The following is a 22,023-nucleotide window of genomic DNA, read 5'->3' as shown; positions in this document are numbered from 1 at the left end:
CCTTCTTCCAAAGTTCATAAACTCTCTTTCTTACCTGAGTTCCAGCCAAAGTTCTCTGTTCAGCCAGGGCTGTCTTCTTCCCCGCCATATCATCTTTTGGGACATAGTGACAGCCTTCTCCTGTGCCTTTAAGCTTTTATTATTCAAGAATGTCCAGAGTTCCTGCACTTCTTTTCCCCCCCCAGGGGACTCTGTCAACCAGGCACTTAAATAGGCTGAAGTCTGCCCTCCGGAAGGGCAAGGTAACAATTCTGCTAACCACATTCCTTAATTCTCCAAGAACTGAAAACTATCATTTCATGCTTGCCTTGGTGGGGTCATAGTAGTGTGATGTAATCATTCTGCCAGGCTTCCCCATATTGTTATTTCAACCATTGTCTATACCAAAAAAGCTTTAGACACTACTTGTCTTGTTTGATTATGACACTTATTTTACGTTCGATAACCTGTGCAACAACATCAGTGGTCAAGTCCACCCCTCAATCACAAGCCCATTTGTATATTGCTTCCCTTCTCAGATGTCCTGATGTGTCATGGGCCCACTGAGCTATAAATATCTCACCTTTATGTTCCCAGTAGGGATCCATCTGAGCCACTTCAATTCTAGCAGCCGGGTCCACCTGCTTGTTGTTTTGATGTTCTGCAGTGGCATAACTCTTGGGTATGTGAGCATCTACATGACATACTTTTACAGTCAGGTTCTCCACCTGGGCAGTGGTATCTTGAAACAATTTTGCAGCCCAGATGGATTTACCTCTGTGCTGCCAGATGGTCTGCTTCCATTGCTGTAGCCACACTCACAGGGCATTTGCCACCATCCATGAGTCAGTCAGTATAGAGACAAAGTACTGGACATTTTTCTCGTTCAGCAATATCTAAAGCCAGCTGGATGGCTTTCACTCCTGCAAGCGGACTTGATTTACCTTTTCCTTCAGCAATTTCTGCAACTTGTCATATAGGGCTACACACAGCAGCCTTCCACCTTCGATGTTCCCCCACAATATAACAGGTTCCATATGTAAACAAGACATATTACTTTCAATTTTCTGATAATTGCTTATACAGTGGAGCTTCTTCAGCATGGGTTGCTTTCTCTGGTAACACTCTGAATTTTCAGCCCTCTGGCTGGTCCATGATCAGTTCCAGAATTTCTGGGTAGTTGGGGCTTCCCATTTGAGCCCATCGTATGATCAGTGTGACCCACTTAGTCCACCCAGCATCAGCTGCATGATGTGTAGAGGACAACCCTCCCTTTGAACATCTAGCCCAACACAGGCAGCTAAGGTGACAGAAGAAGCTATGCTTCCGTACCAACTACTTCTGAAATGGCTCAAATTTCTTCATATGCTGCTAATACTTCTTTTTCAGTTGGAGTGTGATGGGCTTCAGATCCTATATATCCCCAGCTCCAACACTCTAGAGATCAACCTCAAGTCTCTCCAGGTGCTTTCTGTCAGAGGCTCCATGTGAGTCTGTGGTCCCTGGCTGTGGTGTAGAGCACGTTTTTCACATCTTGTTCAGACTGGCCCAAGTGCCACTGCATGTACTATCTCCTGTTTAATTTGTCCAAATATTTGCTGCTGCTCAGGGCCCTATCCAAAATAATTTTTCTTCTGGGTCACTTGAGAGAACTTACAATCAGACTGTAACCTTAAATATGAATTCTCCAAAACCCCACAAAACCTAAGAAAGCTTGTGTTCTTTTTTTCAGTTGGTGGAGACACAGCTGTTATTTTACTGCTCACATCCATTGGGATATATGACAACACTCATCTTGCCATTTTATTCCTAAAAACTGGATCTCTTGTACAGGTCCTTTGACCTTACCTTGTTTTATGGCAAAACTGGCTTTCAAACGAATCTGTATTATTCTTCTCTCCTTCTCAAACATTTCCTCCACTGTCTTGCCCCGTACAATGATGTCTTCAATATACTTCAGGTGTTCAGGAGCTTCACTTTGTTCCAGTGCAGTCTGTATCAATCCATGACAAATGGTAGGGCTCTGTTTCCACCCCTGGGGCAGTTGATTCCAGGTGAAAGCAAACTGTGGCCTGCACTCTGCTGCCAAAGGGATTGAGAAAAGTGCATTGGCAATACCATTTGTTGCATACCGTTTTGCTGCCTTTGACTTCAATTCATATTGGAGTTCTAGCGTGTCTGGTATGGCAGCACGCAGTGGAGCTGTGACTACATTCAGGCCACAATACTCCAATGTTAGTTTCCACTTTCTGTCTGATTTATGTCAATATTTGGGGTTTCCCCAGTGAATTATAAAGTCACCTTATGCTCCTAGTAAAAAAGATACCCAGAATTTGGGCTTTGAGGACACTAAGGTTGAAGGGCAATGAAGCTTTTCTTGTAAGCAAGCATAAAACCTCTCAGAGTGAAAAAGCAGAGTCTAGCCTGGTTAGTATGGACAATTTGATTAAATAATTCTCTAATTAGCACATTTTAGTTCTTGTAAGCAAACATAAAGGCTGCTTTCCTGGTGTTGAAAGAGATTTCATTTGATATATATTAAAAAGCAATTTAAACATTTTAAAGGATATAATCCTGAACTGAGATCAACGTTACATCAGACAGAAAGAAAACATGAAAAAAAAATATAAAAAGTGTGCAGTGCAAGTTCATGCAAGCAAACATAGGTTATCACCTCTTGCTTCTGTGAACTGGTATGCAGACAGCATTATTTATGCCATTTGAATGAACTAAGACATTTTGCCTACAGCTTAGAAAAGTTAAAACATGATGGTGAAGTAATTCCTTGCCAGTAGCTCAAGTGGTGGCAGAACTTTTTAGCTAAATAGATTTAGCCATGTTTTATAGGAAAATTGTCATGTATTTGTCTATGCTTTTTTATCAATGACTTGCCAAGGTCATCATATAGTGATTGTGAGGTGTACATTAGAATTGTGTTCTGTGAGTGACCAGTAGTCAAGGACCGTATAAAAACTCCAACTGATTGTTTTAATTAGTATTTTATCATAAAATTTTTATTTCCCAAAGCTGATGATTGGTTAGTGTCACCGTTTGCCTTCATCTCTTTTAGTTTTCAAGGGCAGGCTTCTTATAGGTTATTGACATGGAGAATCTTTAGATCTTGCTCAATTACAAGTCTGTATTTTTCTTGATTAGTCATAAGATCATCTACAGTGAAAACAGCTTTGCAAGAAACTTCTCACTGGCCTGTCCTACATCTGTACACCTATCATCATGTTTTTATATTTCTTTCTGACTTTAGTTCAGAAACCACAATTTTTCAGTAGATTATAAATATATAAAATATATAAATTCACCGGTACATAAGAATTTTTGAATTATTGTATTATTTTAATATCCATGTTAAAGAAAGAAGTAAAACTATAAATATAAAACAAACGAAGAATCTTCTTCCTACATAACTATCCTTATGTTGACAGTTCAAAGCATATACTGCCCTAATAAATTTATCAGGCATTCCAAATTTTTTCTTTTTATCACAAAAGTGGTATTATGACATATTATGATACACTACCTTAAAATATAATTTATACATGTATACAACCTATCTTTCTCACATTCATGTGTTACTGCTGTGAATGTTGGAGCTGAAAGGACATGTTCTTGTGCTGTGTGGCTTGATTTCTATACTTCATTGAATGTTTTAGAGGCAGCAGCAAAATGATTTTCATGTATTTCTGAAAATTCATGAATCTTTTACAACTGTTCCATTGTTTGCTGTCTACCTTTACCCATCTGGTAATTAGGAGCTTATAAAAGTGTCATATCTATTCTCATATAACATCGTGCTGCACAATTCATGTTTCCTGATTTTGTTTCTATCAAACTAGTTAGTAGTTTTCTTATGTTTCATATAGTGTTAACATTTTAAGTATATCTACATTCAGATACATGACCTGTTCCATCTTCTCCACAGAGCTGCACAAGTATGAGTTTCTTAGCCTCTATTTGACTTTCTAATAAGACAGAGACTGTGTCCTCAGCAGGTTGTTCATCATCCTTGCAATGCCAGTGTGATTGTGAGGCTGCTGTTTTTCATTTGTGGACAGTCGTGATGGATAAGGGAAATCCCTGTCATGTGGGAAAATGTTAATGTCACAGCCATCCTTAAGAAAGGCGGGGAGAAGGATGAAAGTATTACAGACATATCACCCTCACCTCAGTTGCTGGAAAGGTCCACGCACATCTCTGAATCTATTTCCAGACCTGTAAAGGACATGAAGATAGTCAGGACTATTCAACATACAGATTTACCAAGAGCAAGTAATGTTTGATTGACTTGACTGCCTACCATGATGAAGAGACTGTGCGGAAGAGAGAACAGTGGGTGTAACTTGCCTCCAGTTTAGTAAGGCTTTCAAAACAATCCCCCAGAACATTCTCACTGGAAAACTGAGAAAGTCTGGTCTGGACAAGCAGACTGTTAGTTGGGATCAAAGGTAGGGACTGCTGGCTCAACACCTGGCTGGCAGCTGGTAATGAGCACATGGCCTGAGGGGTTGATACCAGAGCCCGTGCTAAGTGCAGAGTTTGGCACCCAGACAGGATAACCTGAAGCACCGGCACAGGCCAGCAAGTGACTGACGGTCACAGCCCTACTGGAAAGGACCTGTGGGTTTCAATGGACTGCAGGGTGGATAGCAGCCAAACAGTGCACTCTTCACCACAAATAAAACTAACTACGTGCCAAAGGGGCTGTAGCTAGTGGATCAAGGGCAATGTTGGCAGCCCAGGAGAGGATTACCAGGATGGTCAGGGCCTAGAGCACACCATCAGTGATGAGCACTTGAGGGGGCTGAGCTTACTTAGGTCTGCTGTGGAGGAGGTGAAAGGTGATCCAATGGCGGCCTGCAGCTACTTGAAGGGTAGTTGCAAAAGACAGCAAATTTAAGCCCTTCTTGGTGGTGACATGCTCTTTAAGGAAGAGCAAGGGCCCCTGACTGGGATGTTCAGACTGAGCATCAGGAAAATCTTCTTCATTAGGGATGTGATGTGGCACTGGAGCAGGTTATCCATGGAGGCTGGGGAATTTCTATTGCTGGAGGTTTTTTGAGGTTCAGACAGAGCCATCCATGGCTGATGTCATCTATTGCTGATGATAGTCCTATTTTGGGCATGAGGCTGGACTGGACAACCTCATGAGGGCCCTTTCAAGCAGCAGTTCTATGATTCTGTGAGTAAACATAATGCTCCTTGCAACTATGTTCAAATATAAGGCAAAACTAGCAATGTATATTTTTCTTCTGTTTTGCCAAGATGAGTAAAATCAGTATGATCAGCATTTTCTGGTTTAGATGCCTCAGTATTTTTACCTGAACTGGTGGCCTGTTTTTCCACAAATTGATTTAATTTTCCGTTGTCATCAAAATATACAAATCTTCGCTTTAATATTAGGGTTGGAATTTTTTTTTTTTTTTTTATGCCATAATGTTCTACCTCTTTAATTTTTGCATATGACTTGAAAAAATTAGCCAGCGAGTTCACCTTCTCAGTTCATCTCATTCTGATTGTCTGTGGCTGCAATGCATGGATTTTATGATTTTAAGAGATGTCCCAATAATCAGCTGATGAAGTAGATCAAATAACCTCATGTGATAGATTATTTATATCTCTGATATCAGCCTTTTTCATTTCTTGCAGAGTTATAATTAATTTCATTATTATTTTTTAATTTATTCATCTGTCTTGAATATCCACTATGCACACACTGAAAATAAAAGCCTGAAGTTAAACTTCTCCCTGGATGATGATAACATATTAAATTTTGTAGTATTTTCACAGTGATTGATTTTGCTGTTGATTGGCTTCAGAGTACATGCATTAATGCATACCATTTTATAATTTTTTTTCTTAAACTACATTACAGCTAGATTAAGAAAAATAGGTAAATTATGAATTTAGATTTTGTGATTAAAAATTTAATTAGAAATACTTTGCTCGCAGCAACTGCTCTGACTTCAAGTATAAATGAAGATTATTGCCATTACTGTGGTGGGCTGACCTTGGCTGGACACCAGGTGCCCACCTAAGCCATTCTATCACTCCCCTCTTCAGCTGGACCGGGGACAGATAGTACAACAAAGACTTGTGGGTCAAGATAAGGACAGGGAGAGATCATTTGCCAATTACCATCATAGGCAAAACAGATCTGACTTGGGGAAAATTAATTTAATTTATTACCTAACAAATCAGCGTAGTGTCATGAGAAATAAAAGCTTAATCTTGAAACATCTTCCCCCCCCCGCCCCTCCCTTCTTCCTGGGTTCAACTTCACCCCCACTTTTCTCTACCTTCTCCCCCCAAAGTGGTGCAGGTGGAAGGGGATGGGGTTTGTGGTCAGTTCATCACCTGTTGTCTCTGCCGCTCCTTCCTCCTCAGGGGGAGGACTCCTCATACTCTTCCCCTTCTCCAGTGTGGGGTTCCTCCCATGGCAGACAGTCCTCCATGAACTTCTCCAGCATAAGTTCTTCCCATGGCCTGCAGTACTTCACTGACTGCTCCAGCGTGGGTCCCTTCCACAGGCTGCAGTCCTTCAGGAACAGGCTGCTCCAGCCTGGGTCCCCCATGGGGTCACAAGTCCTGTCAGCAAACCTGCTCCAGCGTGGGCTCCTCTCTCCACGGGTCCACTGGTCCTGCCAGGAGCCTGCTCCAGTGTGGGCTTCCCTCAGGGTCACAGCCTCCTTCAGGCATCCACCTGCTCTGAGTGGGGTCCCCCAGGGGCTGCAGGTGGAGATCTGCTCCACCGTGGACCTCCATGGGCTGCAGGGGCACAGCCTGCCTCACCGGGGGCTGCACCGGGGGCTGCAGGGGGGTCTCTGCTCTCGTGCCTGGAGCAACTCCTCACCCTCCTTCTTCACTGGCCTTGGTGTCTGCAGAGTTGTTCCTCTCACATATTCTTACTCTTCTCTTCTGGCTGCAATTGCACAGGGGTTTTTCCCCCCGCTTCTTAAATACATTATCCCAGAGGCGCTACCACCATCACTGATGGGCTCGGCCTTGGCCAGCAGCGGATTCATCTTGGAGCCGGCTGGCATTGGCTCTGTTGAACATAGGGGAAGCTTCTAGCAGCTTCTCACAGAAGCCACCCCTGTAGCCCCCCTGCTACAAAAACCTTGCCATGCAAAGCCAATACAATGATTCGTCATGAAAGGTGTTTCATTAGTGGCTCTTCCTGTGCACACAGTGCAAATACATTGCTGTGCCAGATTTTCCTGCAGGTGTGCATCAGTCCTCATGAGACAGGTCAAACTGAACGCCATGTCTGCACCACAGCTGGAGGTGTGATTGTAAATTATGGGCATAGTCTATCTTGCTTTATTTTGTATACCATGTATACCATAATATACATGTGAACTCTAATTTGGCAGAAGCAAATACTCGGTGTACCAGTATCAAGTATTGCATTGGAATTATGAAGCTATTGATACCTGATTGAGGTGGAATAATATATAGCTATACATGCTAATTCTTAATTCTTAGTTTATATGTAGAAATTCTTAGTTTATATGTAGAAAATCTTTAGACATGCTCAGAACTTGGGTTTCTTCACAGCGAAGTAATCAAGGCACTACGTGAAGACAGTGGTATGTGTACTGGGGAATTTGTCAAGTAATGATAAAAGACTTGTGTAAGACACAGATAAAAAAGCCCTTATTACAACAGGCTTAGAATATCAGTGCTCTCAGGAAAGTAATTATTTGAGAATTTTCTCTCACAATGGTGAGCTGTTTTTTAAAAGTTCTGCAAACTTCCTGAAGAAATTTTCTCCCCTTCAAATCAATATCAGTTGGAGATTTATTTCCTGGATTGTCTGCCATTCTTCCATGACCCAGAGAATATTGCCAGCAGTTTAGATGATTAAATTAAAAATAGTGTTTACTAATGCTTGGAGTTAAGATTTCTTTATTATCTGACCTTCAGAAGTTCTAATTATTCACTGTTTCTAGCACTACAGTGGTTGTTTTAAGTACTCATCACTTGCTATTAGTATGAAATTACTGTGAGCAAGAGAGAAAGATGGGAGTTGGGTCAGCTGAGAGAATTTAAGGTGAATTTTTTCTGTTTTCAGTTGAGAGGTATTTCGTTCCAAATCTCTGTCTACTACTTTTGTTTTATTATTGGTATTTGGAGTCCGACTTCTGAAAAAAAAAGTAGATAACTAATGTGTAGGGAAGCAAGCATATTGTGGGAAAGAAATTTGTCTAATGCAGAGCACTTTTGGTATGAGTACATATTTTAGATAGCAGTGTGTTAATCTCATTAATTAGCTTTCTCTTTACTATTAAACCCCTAAATTATCTTAACCCTAGAAACTTTTTACTGCATTTTATCATTGTTTTTAATTTTCTCAATAATGATACTATTAATAATATTTATAAGGAACTAGCTTATGGAAAGGAATTAAAAGATTTATCAAATTAACATTATAGGTATTTTCCTACATGATGGGTGTTTTTTTCCTCGATCATAGGTTTCAGAAGAAGCTCTGCATCACAGCATTGAGGATGAAGAATCTTTACAAGGAATGGAGCCCTATCTTGTGCGGAGATTATCGTCCCGTAACATCCAGCTTCCTCCGCTGGCTTTCAGACAGTTAGAACAGGCAGACTGGGATAAAAAGAATGATACTGAGACTATCCCAAGGCCCACAGCTCTTCCACTGAGGATTCCTCCTCTGATTGCCATTACATCTGCTGAGTCCAGCAGGTAAGGCCCAGCAATTTCTTCTTGATTCAACATTTTCAGTGGCAGGTGCAGGACAGAAGATGATGCTTCTAGGACAGAAGTTTATTTCTCTTTTAAATCCCCTAAATAAGTAAAAAAGAAGAATAAGATATTGATATGTAAATTTGTGACTGATATTTGATAATACTGCTTGTAAATTTATTGGTCATGTCCAAATACAAACACCAGAAAACATTTTCTCTGAACATTATTAATACTTTATATTCAAAAAGAAGACTTCTGGAGCTTGAATAATCATTTTTCCATTATTATAATAAAGGTAGGAACCTTCTTACACACAGAAAATTTTTACAGGACACAGTTTCAAAATAAGTTTCAAGGAATCATGAGGATTTTGCCTGCTCCTGTATATCTACATTATTTGTAATGTAAATAATTGAACATATTTGGTTATAGTGATTTGTATTATAGTTTCTTCATATTACATCTGTGACTTCTTATATCAAGTACATTTTGTACAGTAATCTTTTGTGTTCTTAAATGTTTCTGATACCATCCTATCTTCCACTTTTATTTTACAAAATGTGAATTGTTTAGTATGAAATTGTTGCTTACAATGGTGAAGGCAGTGCAGCTGTTTTGTATCCCAAGGATATATAAGGAAAAGGAAAGATGAACACACTGAGAACTGAAATGCAGGACTTAGGAATTTTTGGACATACCTTCAGAGAAAATCCTGTATTCTGAATAATGTAGCTGTGGAAAGAATGTAGGACTTGTAGTACATGGGAAAAAACATAAATATTCATTAGGGTGCTATGGCAAAAACCATCTAATATTAATTTTAAATTTAATATCACCTCCCAAATCTTATTTCCATGTGGATATGTTTATTGTTTGAATAAATGAGAAGAGTTCTTGAAACTCTTGTAGAATGAGTTCTTGAAATGCTTGTAGAAATACTTACTACATCCATAAAAGCATGTAAACTTTTAGATTGTTTATAAATGAACACATTATTTGGAGTGATAAATATAATGTTATTTAGCAAAGTTTTGAAGATAGACCGGTGTCTTGATTTTTTTGTTCTCTATCCATGGAGGCTGAAGAGAAGATTGGTTTGAGATATGGAAGGAAAATAAATATAGGTGGAATGATTACAGTTCACATTCCTGGCCTTTCTAAATTTCAGAGTATTTGGCTTTGAAACTTCAGTAGTATTTGGGATGTCCTGTGTAAACTGTGTAATACATAGGAAGTACTTTCTGTTTTGTTACCTTTAGCAACACTGAAAAAAAATTTTAAAAAGTATGATCCTGATATGGTAGTTCAGAAAGCAGAATGAAAAACACCATTTCTGTCCTATGTAAAAGCCTAAAGGATTATAGATTCTGGAGACAGCATTATTTCTAGGCTGGATTTAAATATTCAAGAGTAAGACTGAAGGATATTCAAATAAGTAACAAACCTAAAACTTGCCAATTATTATGGGTAGCTATACGCTGTACTCAGAGAGTGATCACTTCTGTAAGAGGCTTCCCTGTGGCCAAGATTCTGTGCTGGACGTTAAGACATAACTTTGTATCCTGCTATGCCATTCATTCCACGGGTTGGTAGAATATGTTTAGAAACTGGACAAAACACGTTTATCTAAAAAAATTATCTCACATTTCTGAGAATGACAAGAGAAGATCTATAGATTGTTGAATGGAGCTTCTAGTCTGTGTAAACAAACAAACTGAACAGAATATCAGAAGCAATTATAATTTTGATGTTTCTTTGTAATATAAAATCTTTAGCTTTTATGTTTCTTTCTTAGCTAAAGAGCAATTATGCTGCTACAGGAAGAATATTGTTCAGGAAATTAAATTTATGTAGATATTTAGTGCCAGTTTTCAGTTGGCTCTCTAAAGCAGCTATGAATTTCCCATTTACATGCTTGTAATGCCAGCTTGAACAGCTGGAGAAAGCTATCCTGTTATCTGCCTTCTGTCTGCATGGAAGCACGCAAACTTAGGGGACCTGTTATGTCTGTGGAAATACAGCTTACCTCCATTGCCTTCAAATATATGGAAATATGCTGTTGAGTAAAGGAAACCAAAGTATGGGTGGGACACAGGATTCTCTGTCTTCAGTGGGTAGGTGAAGGTAGAAGAGCATTTGGGTCATAGACATTCTGAGGTGGAAGAATTTCACCACTGAAAACTTCTTAAACTACAAATGTATTTTTTTTCGAGGAATATGCTAAAAGTTTCCAAAAATGGGATTATAAAGTATCTTATGGAACGTCCAGAACTAAAAACTGAGACAGTGGATGTATTTTTTTAAAATAAAATATGTATCTTTTTCCTAAACATACATATATGCATGTGTACAGACACACAATCTCTTTTTCACTCTCTTTTTCACTCTCTCTTTTTATGTTTATAATGTCTCAGGATTGTTTCTGGTTTTATGTGAGCTTTGTAGAGGAATGAGCTGCACTAACTCAAATAAATCTTCTCTTTTAAAAAAACCCCATCAGACTAGATGAAAAATTAGATAGTAAATATTCAGTAATGTTTTTCTATATATTTTACACTCGGTAAACTCTTACTCTTCTGACTCTAAGGAGACATCACAGTGTCTTGTCATTCCTTTCACCCTTCTAAATTCTTTCAACGCATACAGGGAACCAGATTCTATTTTTTTTTTTTTTTTTTTTTCATCCAGGTTAAACTGAGATAATATTAAAGACCATAGTTAAGATCAAGGATTTGTGTCGGATTGAAGTTTTACATGCGAAATTACTAACATGAGCTATAAAAACAACTGCTTGCAAATTGATAGACTGAGCCGGCAGCTGGCAGCAACAGTTACGTTTATGAAAAGTAACACTTGCCAGACCTTCTATGGGGAGGATTAGAAACAGGCAGGCAATTGCTTTTGACATTTCAGTTCTTCCTATATTTTGTTAATTTCTTAATAAGCAATATATTTAGCCTGTATAAATAGAATATTAAATGTGATATTTTACTGTAAGCTAGGATAGCTAGTATATTTGGAGTGTGAATGTGACCACATGCTTTAAATGTTGCCAGTTTTCCTCAGATAACTGTAACTGAGTTTATTAACAGTTTTGATGCAGGTAACAGGTCTGATGCCATTTAAGATGGTATGCATAGCTAGGAAGGGATTGACAGCAGAATACTTTTGCTTTTGCCAAAGCAGCTGGTATTAAAAGGGTTGGGACACTGTTATACATGGGAACTTGTTTGTTTGAGGAGATTTAATGTATTTGATCTTACCTTCTTTATGATAATTATTTCAAAGAATGTTTACTTTCCTCTAGATTTGTTTTTCCCAATAGCCACAGCTCCTACCCTGATTTAATACTCAAGCAAATATTTGAATTATGATAGTAAGTGCGATACTGTAAATTTGACTTCTTCTTTCAAACACTTGAATGTGATTAGGACAGTTGGTCAAATCTATATATTACGATGGTATTCATTTATCTAAAGCTTCATGTAATACGGTGAAAGTCTCTTCCATCGTCTTTGTTATGGAAACTGTAGTTTTGCATTGTTTGACTCAGAAGGAGATGGGATAGAAGATAGGATAGGAAATAGATATTCTTGAGCTGGCTGGACCAGCATTTGTTGGACACTGTGAAGTGTAATGGCACATATACATACCTCACTCATAATGTTACAGATCCAAGGTGTCAGAGGCTGATGTAGTCTTTTATTTTCTCTTTAAAGGATAGATTTTTCAATGACAACAGAGCAAACTACCCCAGCTGCTGCTGTGATTCTTCTGTTCTCTTAATACATGTGACTGACATTATATGATGGGAAATGACACCTTCATTGGGTGCAAAGTCCAGAAACATATGAGTACATTGTGTACCTGAAGACATCATTAAAAGGGTTCTTTGAAAGCAAAAAGTTATTTTGGAGTTGAGATGTAGTTAGAAAGGCTTTCAGTACAAAAATACATAAAATAGGGTTTTGTGTTTCATTTAGTTATCTGAAATTCAGGGTATATATTGTCTCTTCTTACTATTTACCCTATTCTTTGCTCAAACATAATTTGGGAGAAGTTATTATAATCGTACAATGTAAGATGTATTTTAAATTGCCTTTGTATTGCTTACAACTGCAAGAGTGTATATTAGTGTGTTTATGAAACTCTAGGGAGCTACAAGAATGACTTACATGATAGTTAATTTCTGAAATATTTTTTTGCAATGTTCTTTCTGTCCTAATTTATCAGTTTTTCCTTAAGTTAAATTCTGTGAATTAGATAGGCACTGTACTAATTAAAAAATTATGTTTTTCATTATTCATTAAAGAAACAGTCAAAACTCTATTGGAAATCAGATAAAAACTTAATTTTAAATAATCCCCAATTTTTCTTTATTTAAAGATGCACTTAAACTGTGTCTGTGTCTTAAAGGAAATATTAGAAAAGTGTTATTAGCATCATCAGTGTAAGTTTGATACTCTGGCATTACAGACTGAGTCCCAAATTCAAACTATAGGTGTCTTAATATCTACCAGTTACTTGCTCACTGTTTTCCTGCTGCCAGAGTACTACCTCAAAGATTAGATTTTGTCTTCTGTAGTCAGGCACGAAAAGCTTTTCCAAATGTTAAACAAATGAAATGTATGAATCCTGAGCCATAATTTTGCAGTTATTCACTTTACTATACCAGCGAAGTATTTTTAAACAACAGTCAGGATTGTAAGTTTTGGTTATTGTTTTAAGGAACTGAGTGTTAGAGAGAGATGAGGAAAGCAAGGAGATTGGACCTTAGCAGAGTAACATGTAATAAAAATAAAAGCTGAGGAAGAGCTGATCTTCAGATTTATTTATTTGCGACACAGTAGGGTAGTGTATGTAGTGAAAATAAGTGGTAGCTATGGTTTACATAGTGCTGAAAGAGATCTTGCCAAGCTGTAACTCTTATCAGGAAGCTTCTCATGGGTATAGACTCTTTTCAACTGCAGTGTGTTCCCTTGCTCATCTGTCAGTTAAGAATAATGAAGAACAGCACAATAATTCTTAGGACTTTTATTGCACATTCCTTTATTTTAAAGCATTATAAACATGAGCAAATCCTCATGTTACCTTTGGGAGATCAGTTAATGAGAAAGTAGTGTTATTTTCATTTTCTGCACAAGAAAACTTGCATGCAAAGGAGTAGTGCAACTGGCCAAGGCTACAGAACAAACCAGTAATCAAACTATGAACAGAATTCAACAGTTTTTGCCTCCTTGTTTTGTGTCTAGCCTATACTACCTGTTAGAAAGCTGAGGATGGAGCTTGGGGGAAAAAATAAAAGCCTCAAGTTTATCTCAACCTTTAAAAATAAACTTAGTATGTCAAGGAGAATTTTACTGACCAGGTCTGAGAATGTGTTTGATATTAGTAGGACCTGAACAAATAGCTATTGTTACGTATCTGGACTCACACTGAATTTTTATGTTTCTATCCTACTAACTCAGTCTCATTGAACCATATCTGACTGCAGTACCTGTTACAAAGAAAAGTGTATTTAATTAGTATGAAAACCAAAATTGAGTGAGCATTTAACCTCAGATCAGTGGTAAAAATCCATGGGAATTTGTGAGCTTAAGTGGACACTAGAAGCCTTAATGTTTTGTGGCATCCAAACGTTGGCTTTTTAGAGTCTTCTGTTATGGTGACCAGTGTCAACAATTTCTATGTTGCTGTATGTGTTCTGGAATAATTTTGGAGAACAACTTGCACTGACTAGGTGCTGAAGAGAAGTAAGGAAGCTGTGAGGGTGGCAGGTCCCATACCAGAATACCTTTAGAAGACTTCAGATCTCACACCTATCTCCAATCTCTCATCTCCCAAATGAAAAGGATTACTTTAATTTATGCCTAGCATTAAGTGGATGATTTACATCTAATGCACCAGTAGAATATGGAGGACAGCAGGTACTGTGTCCAGTCTAGCATTAGCTATTCCAAAATCTTTTTTAAAAAACAGAATTTTGTTCAGACGTTACTGATTTTATTCAGCAGTTGTAAAAATTCTAATTTTTCAATAACAAAAATGATCTCTGTTCTCTGAAATCAGTATCTAGATAACAGACTGTAAATTGTGGATGAACAATGTATGTGTACATGTATTTTCTAGTTTAAGAAGAAAAGAATGTACAACTACTATTTAAAATAGGTATTTTGAAATAGTTACTTTTAATCAATATATATATATATATATATATATATATAAAATCTAAAAGATGGTATAGCCCTCTTTGGGCACATAAAGTGTGAAATAAACTTTTCAAAAGTCAGGTAACAGCAGGTGATAGTCTGAGCTGAGGTTATTTTTTGCCTTTGCTGAACCTTATATGATTCCTGTCATGCCATTCCTCCAGCTTGTCAAGGCTCTGTGAATTGCAGCCCTCCAGTGTATCAGGTGCTCCCACCATTCTGGTGTCATCTGCAAACTTATAGAGGGTGCATCACATCTTACTATCCAGACAGCTGTTAAAGGTGTTAATCAGTATTGGCCCCAGTATTAACTCCAGCGGAGCTCTGTTCTTACAGAGCTGCTGCTTAGATTTGGAACCACTTGCCCACTACTTGTTGAGCCTGATGGTGCAACCATCCAGTTTACTGTCTGCTTTGTAGTCCACTCATCTAGTCCATATCTTTCCTGATTGCCTACAAGGTGTCAGTGAGCCTGTCAACCTTGCTGCTGTTGCTCTTTTTTTTCAAAGAGCCAGCAATTTCTTCATGAAAGGCAATTGGGTTTGTCACATATGCCCTTGGTAAATTTATGTTGAGTGTTCCCAATCTCTTCTTGTCCTTCATATGCTTAGAAAATACTTACAAGAGAATTTGCTCAACAACCGTTTCAGGATTTAAGATGAGGCTGGAGCAGCCTGTAGCTCCCCAGGTCCTCTTTCACTCCCTTTTAAACATGTTCTTACCATCAGACCTTTTCAGGTCACTGGAGACCTCTACTGATCACTGCAACTTTTCAAAGATGATAAACAGAAAATGGCCTCACAATGTCATTGACCAGCTTTGTCAGCACCATTGGATGTATTCCATGTGGTCCCAGGAACTTGAACATGACTGATTTACTTAAGCAGAACCTAACTTGATCCTTCCCTACAGTGAGTGATACCTTCTACTTCCACAAACTTTCCTTCTGGACCTGGTGACCTGGGAGGCCTGAGAGGAGACCTTGCCAGTAAGATAAGGCAAAGATGGATTTGAGTATTTCATCCTTTTCCATGTCCTTCATCACTCGGCTACCCACTCCATTCAGCAGCAGGCCCACATTTTCCTTTTTCTTCTTTTTGCCTTTGATGTACCTTTTACTTGCACTACATCTCCACTGCCAGGTTCATCTCCAGCTGAGCATTGACTTTACTGATGCTATTCCTGAAAAGCCAGGTGATACTTCAGTATTTCTTCTTGGGAATATGTTTCTTCTTCCATGTCCAGTACTTCTGCTTTTTGCATTTCATCTCTACGGAAGTTCCCTGTTCAGCCAATTTGGTGTCCTACTGTTGCTTCTAAGATCTTAATCACAGTTTATCCAGCATACTACAGGAAAATGAGTCACTGGCTGATTATGTAGGATTTTTATGATAAAATATTAGTTTAATTTTCAATTATGATTGCATTCCTGCATGCATTCCATAAAAATGAGAGGTTTTTTAATATGACTAAACTGTGTTCTGGTTTTGCATTCATATAATTTGGTGCTGTTAAACAGAGTAGGAGTGACTATTTGCTTGTTTCGTAGCTGATTTGATTGTAGGTACAAAGAGACTGGCTGTTTGCTAAGTGATCTCTTTAAATTATTTCTCCTGATGAGTCTTCCTAGCCTGTTGCTCAGTTATCTGCTTAGATGATTATTGGTGCCAAGGACTACAGTTACAATGGCTCATCTTGAAAGGGAAAGCTGAAAAAGTAAAAGACTGCTTCTAATTATAATTGGTTAAAGTTGCAGTGAGGTAGGGGAAGGCTGGGAATTCATTAAGATCAGCCTTATTTTCTGTACCATAAGTGAAGGGGATATTATGTTAATAGTTTTAAAAGATTTATACTTTTCAGGTATTGTCTTTTTTTGAGAAGTTAACCAGTAAAATAGTTATTTTGTTAAAATAGTTCTTCAAGCAATCAGCCAAATCCAAGCCCATACTCTAATCAAAACTGTGTGAAATTCAAAATAGTGATTAGTTATTGAAAGTGAAGTGTGAAAAGAAATGCATAACAAAATAATCTCTTAATACATACTTTTTCACTATGTCATACTGTCAATTTAGAATGACAAAAGTAATTAGAAATCTTATCCAATACTTTTTCACTATGTCATACTAATGTCAATTTAGAATGACAAAAGTAATTAGAAATCTTATCCAGTCAGAGGAATAAATCATCTTCCTTATGAGGATTTTTTCATGTTAAAAATTGTCACTTTAGATTAGCTTCACTATTGAGCTCTTTCTGATTTGTGTTTCAGTCATCCCTACAGCATCAGCTTGTAAATACAAACAAGAAACCTACTGGACTGTCAAAGGCATATAAAGCTGAGGGAAAGATAGAAATCACTTCAAGAGAATAATCCAGCCACCAGCTGTGGGTGAATCCAGCCTTAAGGACAATACCATATAAGCTGTCTTGTCCTGGAAGTTCATGGTGAACTGCTGAAGGAGAGCACACAGCAGCTCAAAGGCACCTCATGTGGTTGTGTGCAGAAAGGTGCCTAGCATCTGAGGAGAGGAATCAAAGGAGAAGCATATTAATACTGAGCATTTACACAACCCAATCTTTCTACAGGTCTGTGTGCAGTCACTGTTGTACCATCCCTGTTAAGGCTGACTACAGGCTCTATTTTTTTCTCATGCATTCCTTTCTCTAAATCAGCAGAAGCATCAAGGTGGTGCACAGGCAAAGGATGTGGGCTATGTAGCAAATCAAGCTGTTGTCATCATTCTTTACCTCTCTTGCTTCAGTACAATTCTGTGTGAAGACAAGCCTCTGATCACATAACCTAGCAATTAGTACATTAGTTTCATAATAAAACTGGACGCTGCTTTATAGCCTTATTCTATTTATAACTTAAAACATACCTGGCTAAGGAAATCCTCTGAGAAGAAAATGGATGGATTTTAGGAGGTTATTTGAGAAGGTCTGACTTGGTAAGAACATCATCTATGCCTCTCCTTTCTTTTGACAGGTACCTGCTTATGGCCAGTATGGGTTACAGGATGTTGGATAGAAAGACTCTTGGTCTGGCTAAGTATGGCCACCCTCACATAAAATGTATTGTAACTGTTTCTCTTATCTAGATCACTGTCATCTGTTCATCATATGCATTTCTTCAACTTGTTTCTGCAGAATTTTAGTTCATGTTCAGACTGTTAATAACCATACATTTACTAATAAAGTTATATTTGTACATATGCATATGCATAGTTAGGCCTTCATTTATTTTATGATTGGGTGAGTACAGATTTAGAATTACAAATTTACTTTATATATTTTGAACATATTTCCAGTAACATTTCACATTACTAGCAAATGATGCAATTAATGCAGATTCCAAACCTCATTTTGGAATTTGAACATTTAACACCCTTAAGGGTTGCGGTTTAAGTAGTGCACAATATCACATCCAAATATATATATATATATATATATAATATTTTAGATAGTGGTGATATGGCATTTCACTTTCAGGATTACACACTGTTGAAATAGAAAGAACATTTTATAATGCAACACTTTTATCAAAATGCTATTTCATTAAATGACATGGTTTTTTGTAGAAACTTTAGAGAAAAAAAAAAGTATTCTTAGAGACAGAAATTTTTTCTCTTCGTTCTGGAGCAATCTTTTTTATTTGAAAAATAGAGTCTCTTATTAAACAGAAAGCTTAAATTCAGAAAGTAAGATCTGAATTTATAGAGATGGTGTGCTGATTTCATTTAAAAATATAAGAGGAAAATTAATAGAAAATGAATAATATTCAAGATTGGAACACAGGGGAATAAATGGAATTTTCTGGAAACAGGAGGAACTTAGTTCTTCAGAGTTGTAACCAAAATAATACTTTGAAATGATTAAGCATAGAAAGTAATGTCCACATACTCATCTACTGAGTTTCTGTTTCTAGGCTATGGCTCCAAAGTTTCTTCTAATGCTTTTAAACATCCTTGTTAGTTTCCTCTTTCACTTCAGACAAAGGCTTGACATTATTTCTCTGAAAAGTAAACGGATCAGATCCTCTTGGAACTTAAATATACTGTAATTCTTGCTTTCCTTAAAATGGTCTTCTTTAAACGAGATAATATCTATAAAATGGAGATGAAAAGAAAGGGCTTCAAAATTATCTTGCAAAAATATATGGGCAGATAATTTTTAGTTCTTGTTACAGCAAAGAAAATAGAAGAGCCAAGCCATGAAAGGCTGTAAGTCTGGCTTTACCTCTTTCCCAGCAGTGAACCAATTTTATGAGATGTTTTTCATTGGTCTGTTGCTTGAACTTCTGAGTACCGAGTAAAGATGTGGGCCTTATCAGAAGATCTACTCCATGTGACAGACTAAGATCTGGTTGACTGCTATTACTTTCAACAAAATAATTTTCTGTGCAATCTCAAGTAATGGGTATGTAATGGTCTCATTCTGTTCTCTCTTGCCACATCCCTTCTCAACTATCATTTTCTTTAATTCAAAAGTAACTCTGGTCTTTTTTCTGGTATAGGTGGCAGGGTGATTAAACGCAACAGTTTGAAAATGAGAAATGTGTGAATAGGTGGCTGCAGAATCTCACAGACCCTACAATAAGAGGTTTCATTATGACAGTCTGTGGCCTTATCAGGTCTAACATATTAGATACATTTGGATGTCCCTAACAGAAAATGGTGATAAGTATGGTGATATTTTTTGATAGCTATGTATGATCTGAAATTCATTGAACATGCAGAAGTTGAGACTTTTCAATTAAGACATATAAGTAGTCTGGATTTTCAGCTGCTTTTATCTAGTTTTAGACTCAAAAAATTGGATTTTTATGAAAACTTAGAGAAGTTTGCGGGAGTTGTGTCTCTGACTGCAACTTCGCTGCAACATTTCCCTCCTTAGATTCCCTCTGTTACTCTGTTCTGGCTCATATCTCTTTCCTCCTCCAGAGATTTACATCTTTCTGATGCTTATAGGTGTTTTATTATAATCTCTATCACTGCCTAAAACATCTACTAATCATACACATTCTGCTTTTCTTGGTCTGCCACAATGTAAGATAGTTCACTTTCATGTTCTATATAAGTTTTGTAACTATTCCTCATCTTTGGCATAAGACCCTAGTTCAATGTGGTTTTAAATAGAGACCCAAGTTCAATGTGGTTTTAAATAGAGAACAACTAAAAGGCTGTATTGAGTAACTTATACAGTGTATCAGGTAACTTAAACAATATTCAGCACCATGGTTTCCAAGTCATTTTATGACAGTGAAATGATAGAAACTTTCATGCAATTCTGGAAAAAAGAATTATTAGATAACGTAAATACAGGTGTGAATAGCACTTTTTTGTATATACAGAGAGAGCTACAGCAAGATGTTCTTGTAAATGTAAAAATTGATGTCATCCTAGTAATTTTCTTAGTCAAAGGTCTAATCTTATTTATAATTGCAAAAGTAAAATGTATGAAATAATCCTTAGCCCTAAATGCTTCTTCTGAGATGCTTCATTTATTATGTATGCATGAATCAGTAGCAATTGCTCCTCTTCATCAAATGTGAATATATAATTGTGGTTTTTGATTCACAGATTAATTAGTATAAATTTGGACAATAACTGTGCTTTTGTCATCTCTGTGTTTGGTGCTAAAATTTCTTGATGTAGAATATACTTGGAAAGCCTGATTGTTCTGTGTGTAGGGATGGTGGCAAAATCCTGTTTAATGAAATGGCGACAGGATGTGGCCTACACAGAGGTACTAAAAGCTGTGTGGGAGATTAATGTAAAATCATCAGTATTCTGGGGTTTCCTCTGGAGACCATTCTGTAAATTTAGCCTTAATTTAAATCAGAGGAAAAAAGATTTTCTCTGTTAAGTATAAATGACATGCTAGTTCAACGTAAATAACATTCATTTAAAAACTTACAGAATTATGATATTTTTATTGTAGCAGAGAAGGAAAACACCAAAATTAACAAGGTATAGAAAAAGCCTTTAAAATCCCAGCATTAAGATAATAACATAAAATAAGCAGTGTTGATTTCTCCAGTAGTTTAAAAATCTTTCAGATCTTCATTAACATGCTTGTATTTCAGATGATTGTTATTGCTTTTCTGGAAAAAGCAGAGGTTAGACGTACTCTGTCATAGATTTTTAGGGAACAGCTACACAAAATAAAGTAGAAGTTGCTAACCTGAAAAGCAGCTGCATCATTGCAGAAGAATATACTCCGGAGTTAGATTTCTTTCAATACTGGTTAGTGCTGAATTTGTATAAGAAGATTTTTTGTGTTTCTGATGACCTCACCTCTCAGAATTTTTCTTCTTTCAAAATGCCTTAGTAAGTAATGGAATCATGGCTGTTGGACTTTTTGGGATCTCTGTTACAGCCATGAATAGAACCCAAGCATCCTGTATTCCAGTTTAAATGTAAGTGGCATTTCAATTGTAGGCTGAGTTGAAGATCCATTATTCCTTTGGTGCTCTTGGAAATACATACCTGCTGTTACACAATACTTGCTGGCAGATGGGACATCTACAATTTCTGAGAAAGGTGAGGAATTCCTAGGAGTTGCTAGATATAGGAGTTTTCCCAAGATTTGAGGATAGTCATTTCAATATTGGGCTATTTTGCCTACCTTTGATAGACCTTGAATTTGGAAAAAAACCCAAAATGTTAAAAACAATAGTGAGAGCAATCTACGAAAGACCAAGCAAAGACCTTCCTGACCTGTGATTAAACACTAACCTTTTCAAGATATTTAAAGAGGATTGAGTAGGAGTAGCCCAAGATAAGCAGGATAATAAAGTCAGAGAACATAGAAGTAGCAATTTTCTAAGAACATTTGAGGCTTCTGCTTGTTTGCTTGAGTATGTTTCAATGCCAGCTAGGTAGCTAAGAATGACTGAAGTCAGAGAGATACAAGCCTAAAATTTTTTAATTTCAGTTTAGACCTTTGAAAAGCTGCAGCTCAGTTGACAATACATTTTCTCAGAGTGCCAGAATAGTCAGTAAAAGAATTTTAAAAGCCTTTCTAGAATGCTTTCTGATGAGCCCTGATGATAGTGCAAGATAACAGAAGTTATATTCATGGTAGTCCTGTAACATTGCAGGAG

The 22,023-nt window shown here is 37.2% G+C and overlaps 1 protein-coding gene across 1 annotated transcript in view; it reads left to right on the top strand.

Annotated features, from left to right (window-relative positions):
• PDE4D (phosphodiesterase 4D) overlaps positions 1–22,023 on the top strand; it is a 633,293-nt gene that overhangs the window by 180,123 nt on the left and 431,147 nt on the right. Inside the window, exon 3 of the mRNA XM_074932337.1 lies at positions 8,471–8,706. Coding sequence (XP_074788438.1) covers positions 8,471–8,706 — 236 coding nt within the window. The remainder of the gene's footprint in view (positions 1–8,470; positions 8,707–22,023) is intronic.

Source organism: Athene noctua, chromosome Z (assembly GCF_965140245.1).
Source record: "Athene noctua chromosome Z, bAthNoc1.hap1.1, whole genome shotgun sequence".
Taxonomy (NCBI): Eukaryota; Metazoa; Chordata; class Aves; order Strigiformes; family Strigidae; genus Athene; species Athene noctua.
Note: the sequence above shows the minus strand (reverse complement) of the source record. Positions and strands in the feature narration are given on the sequence as shown.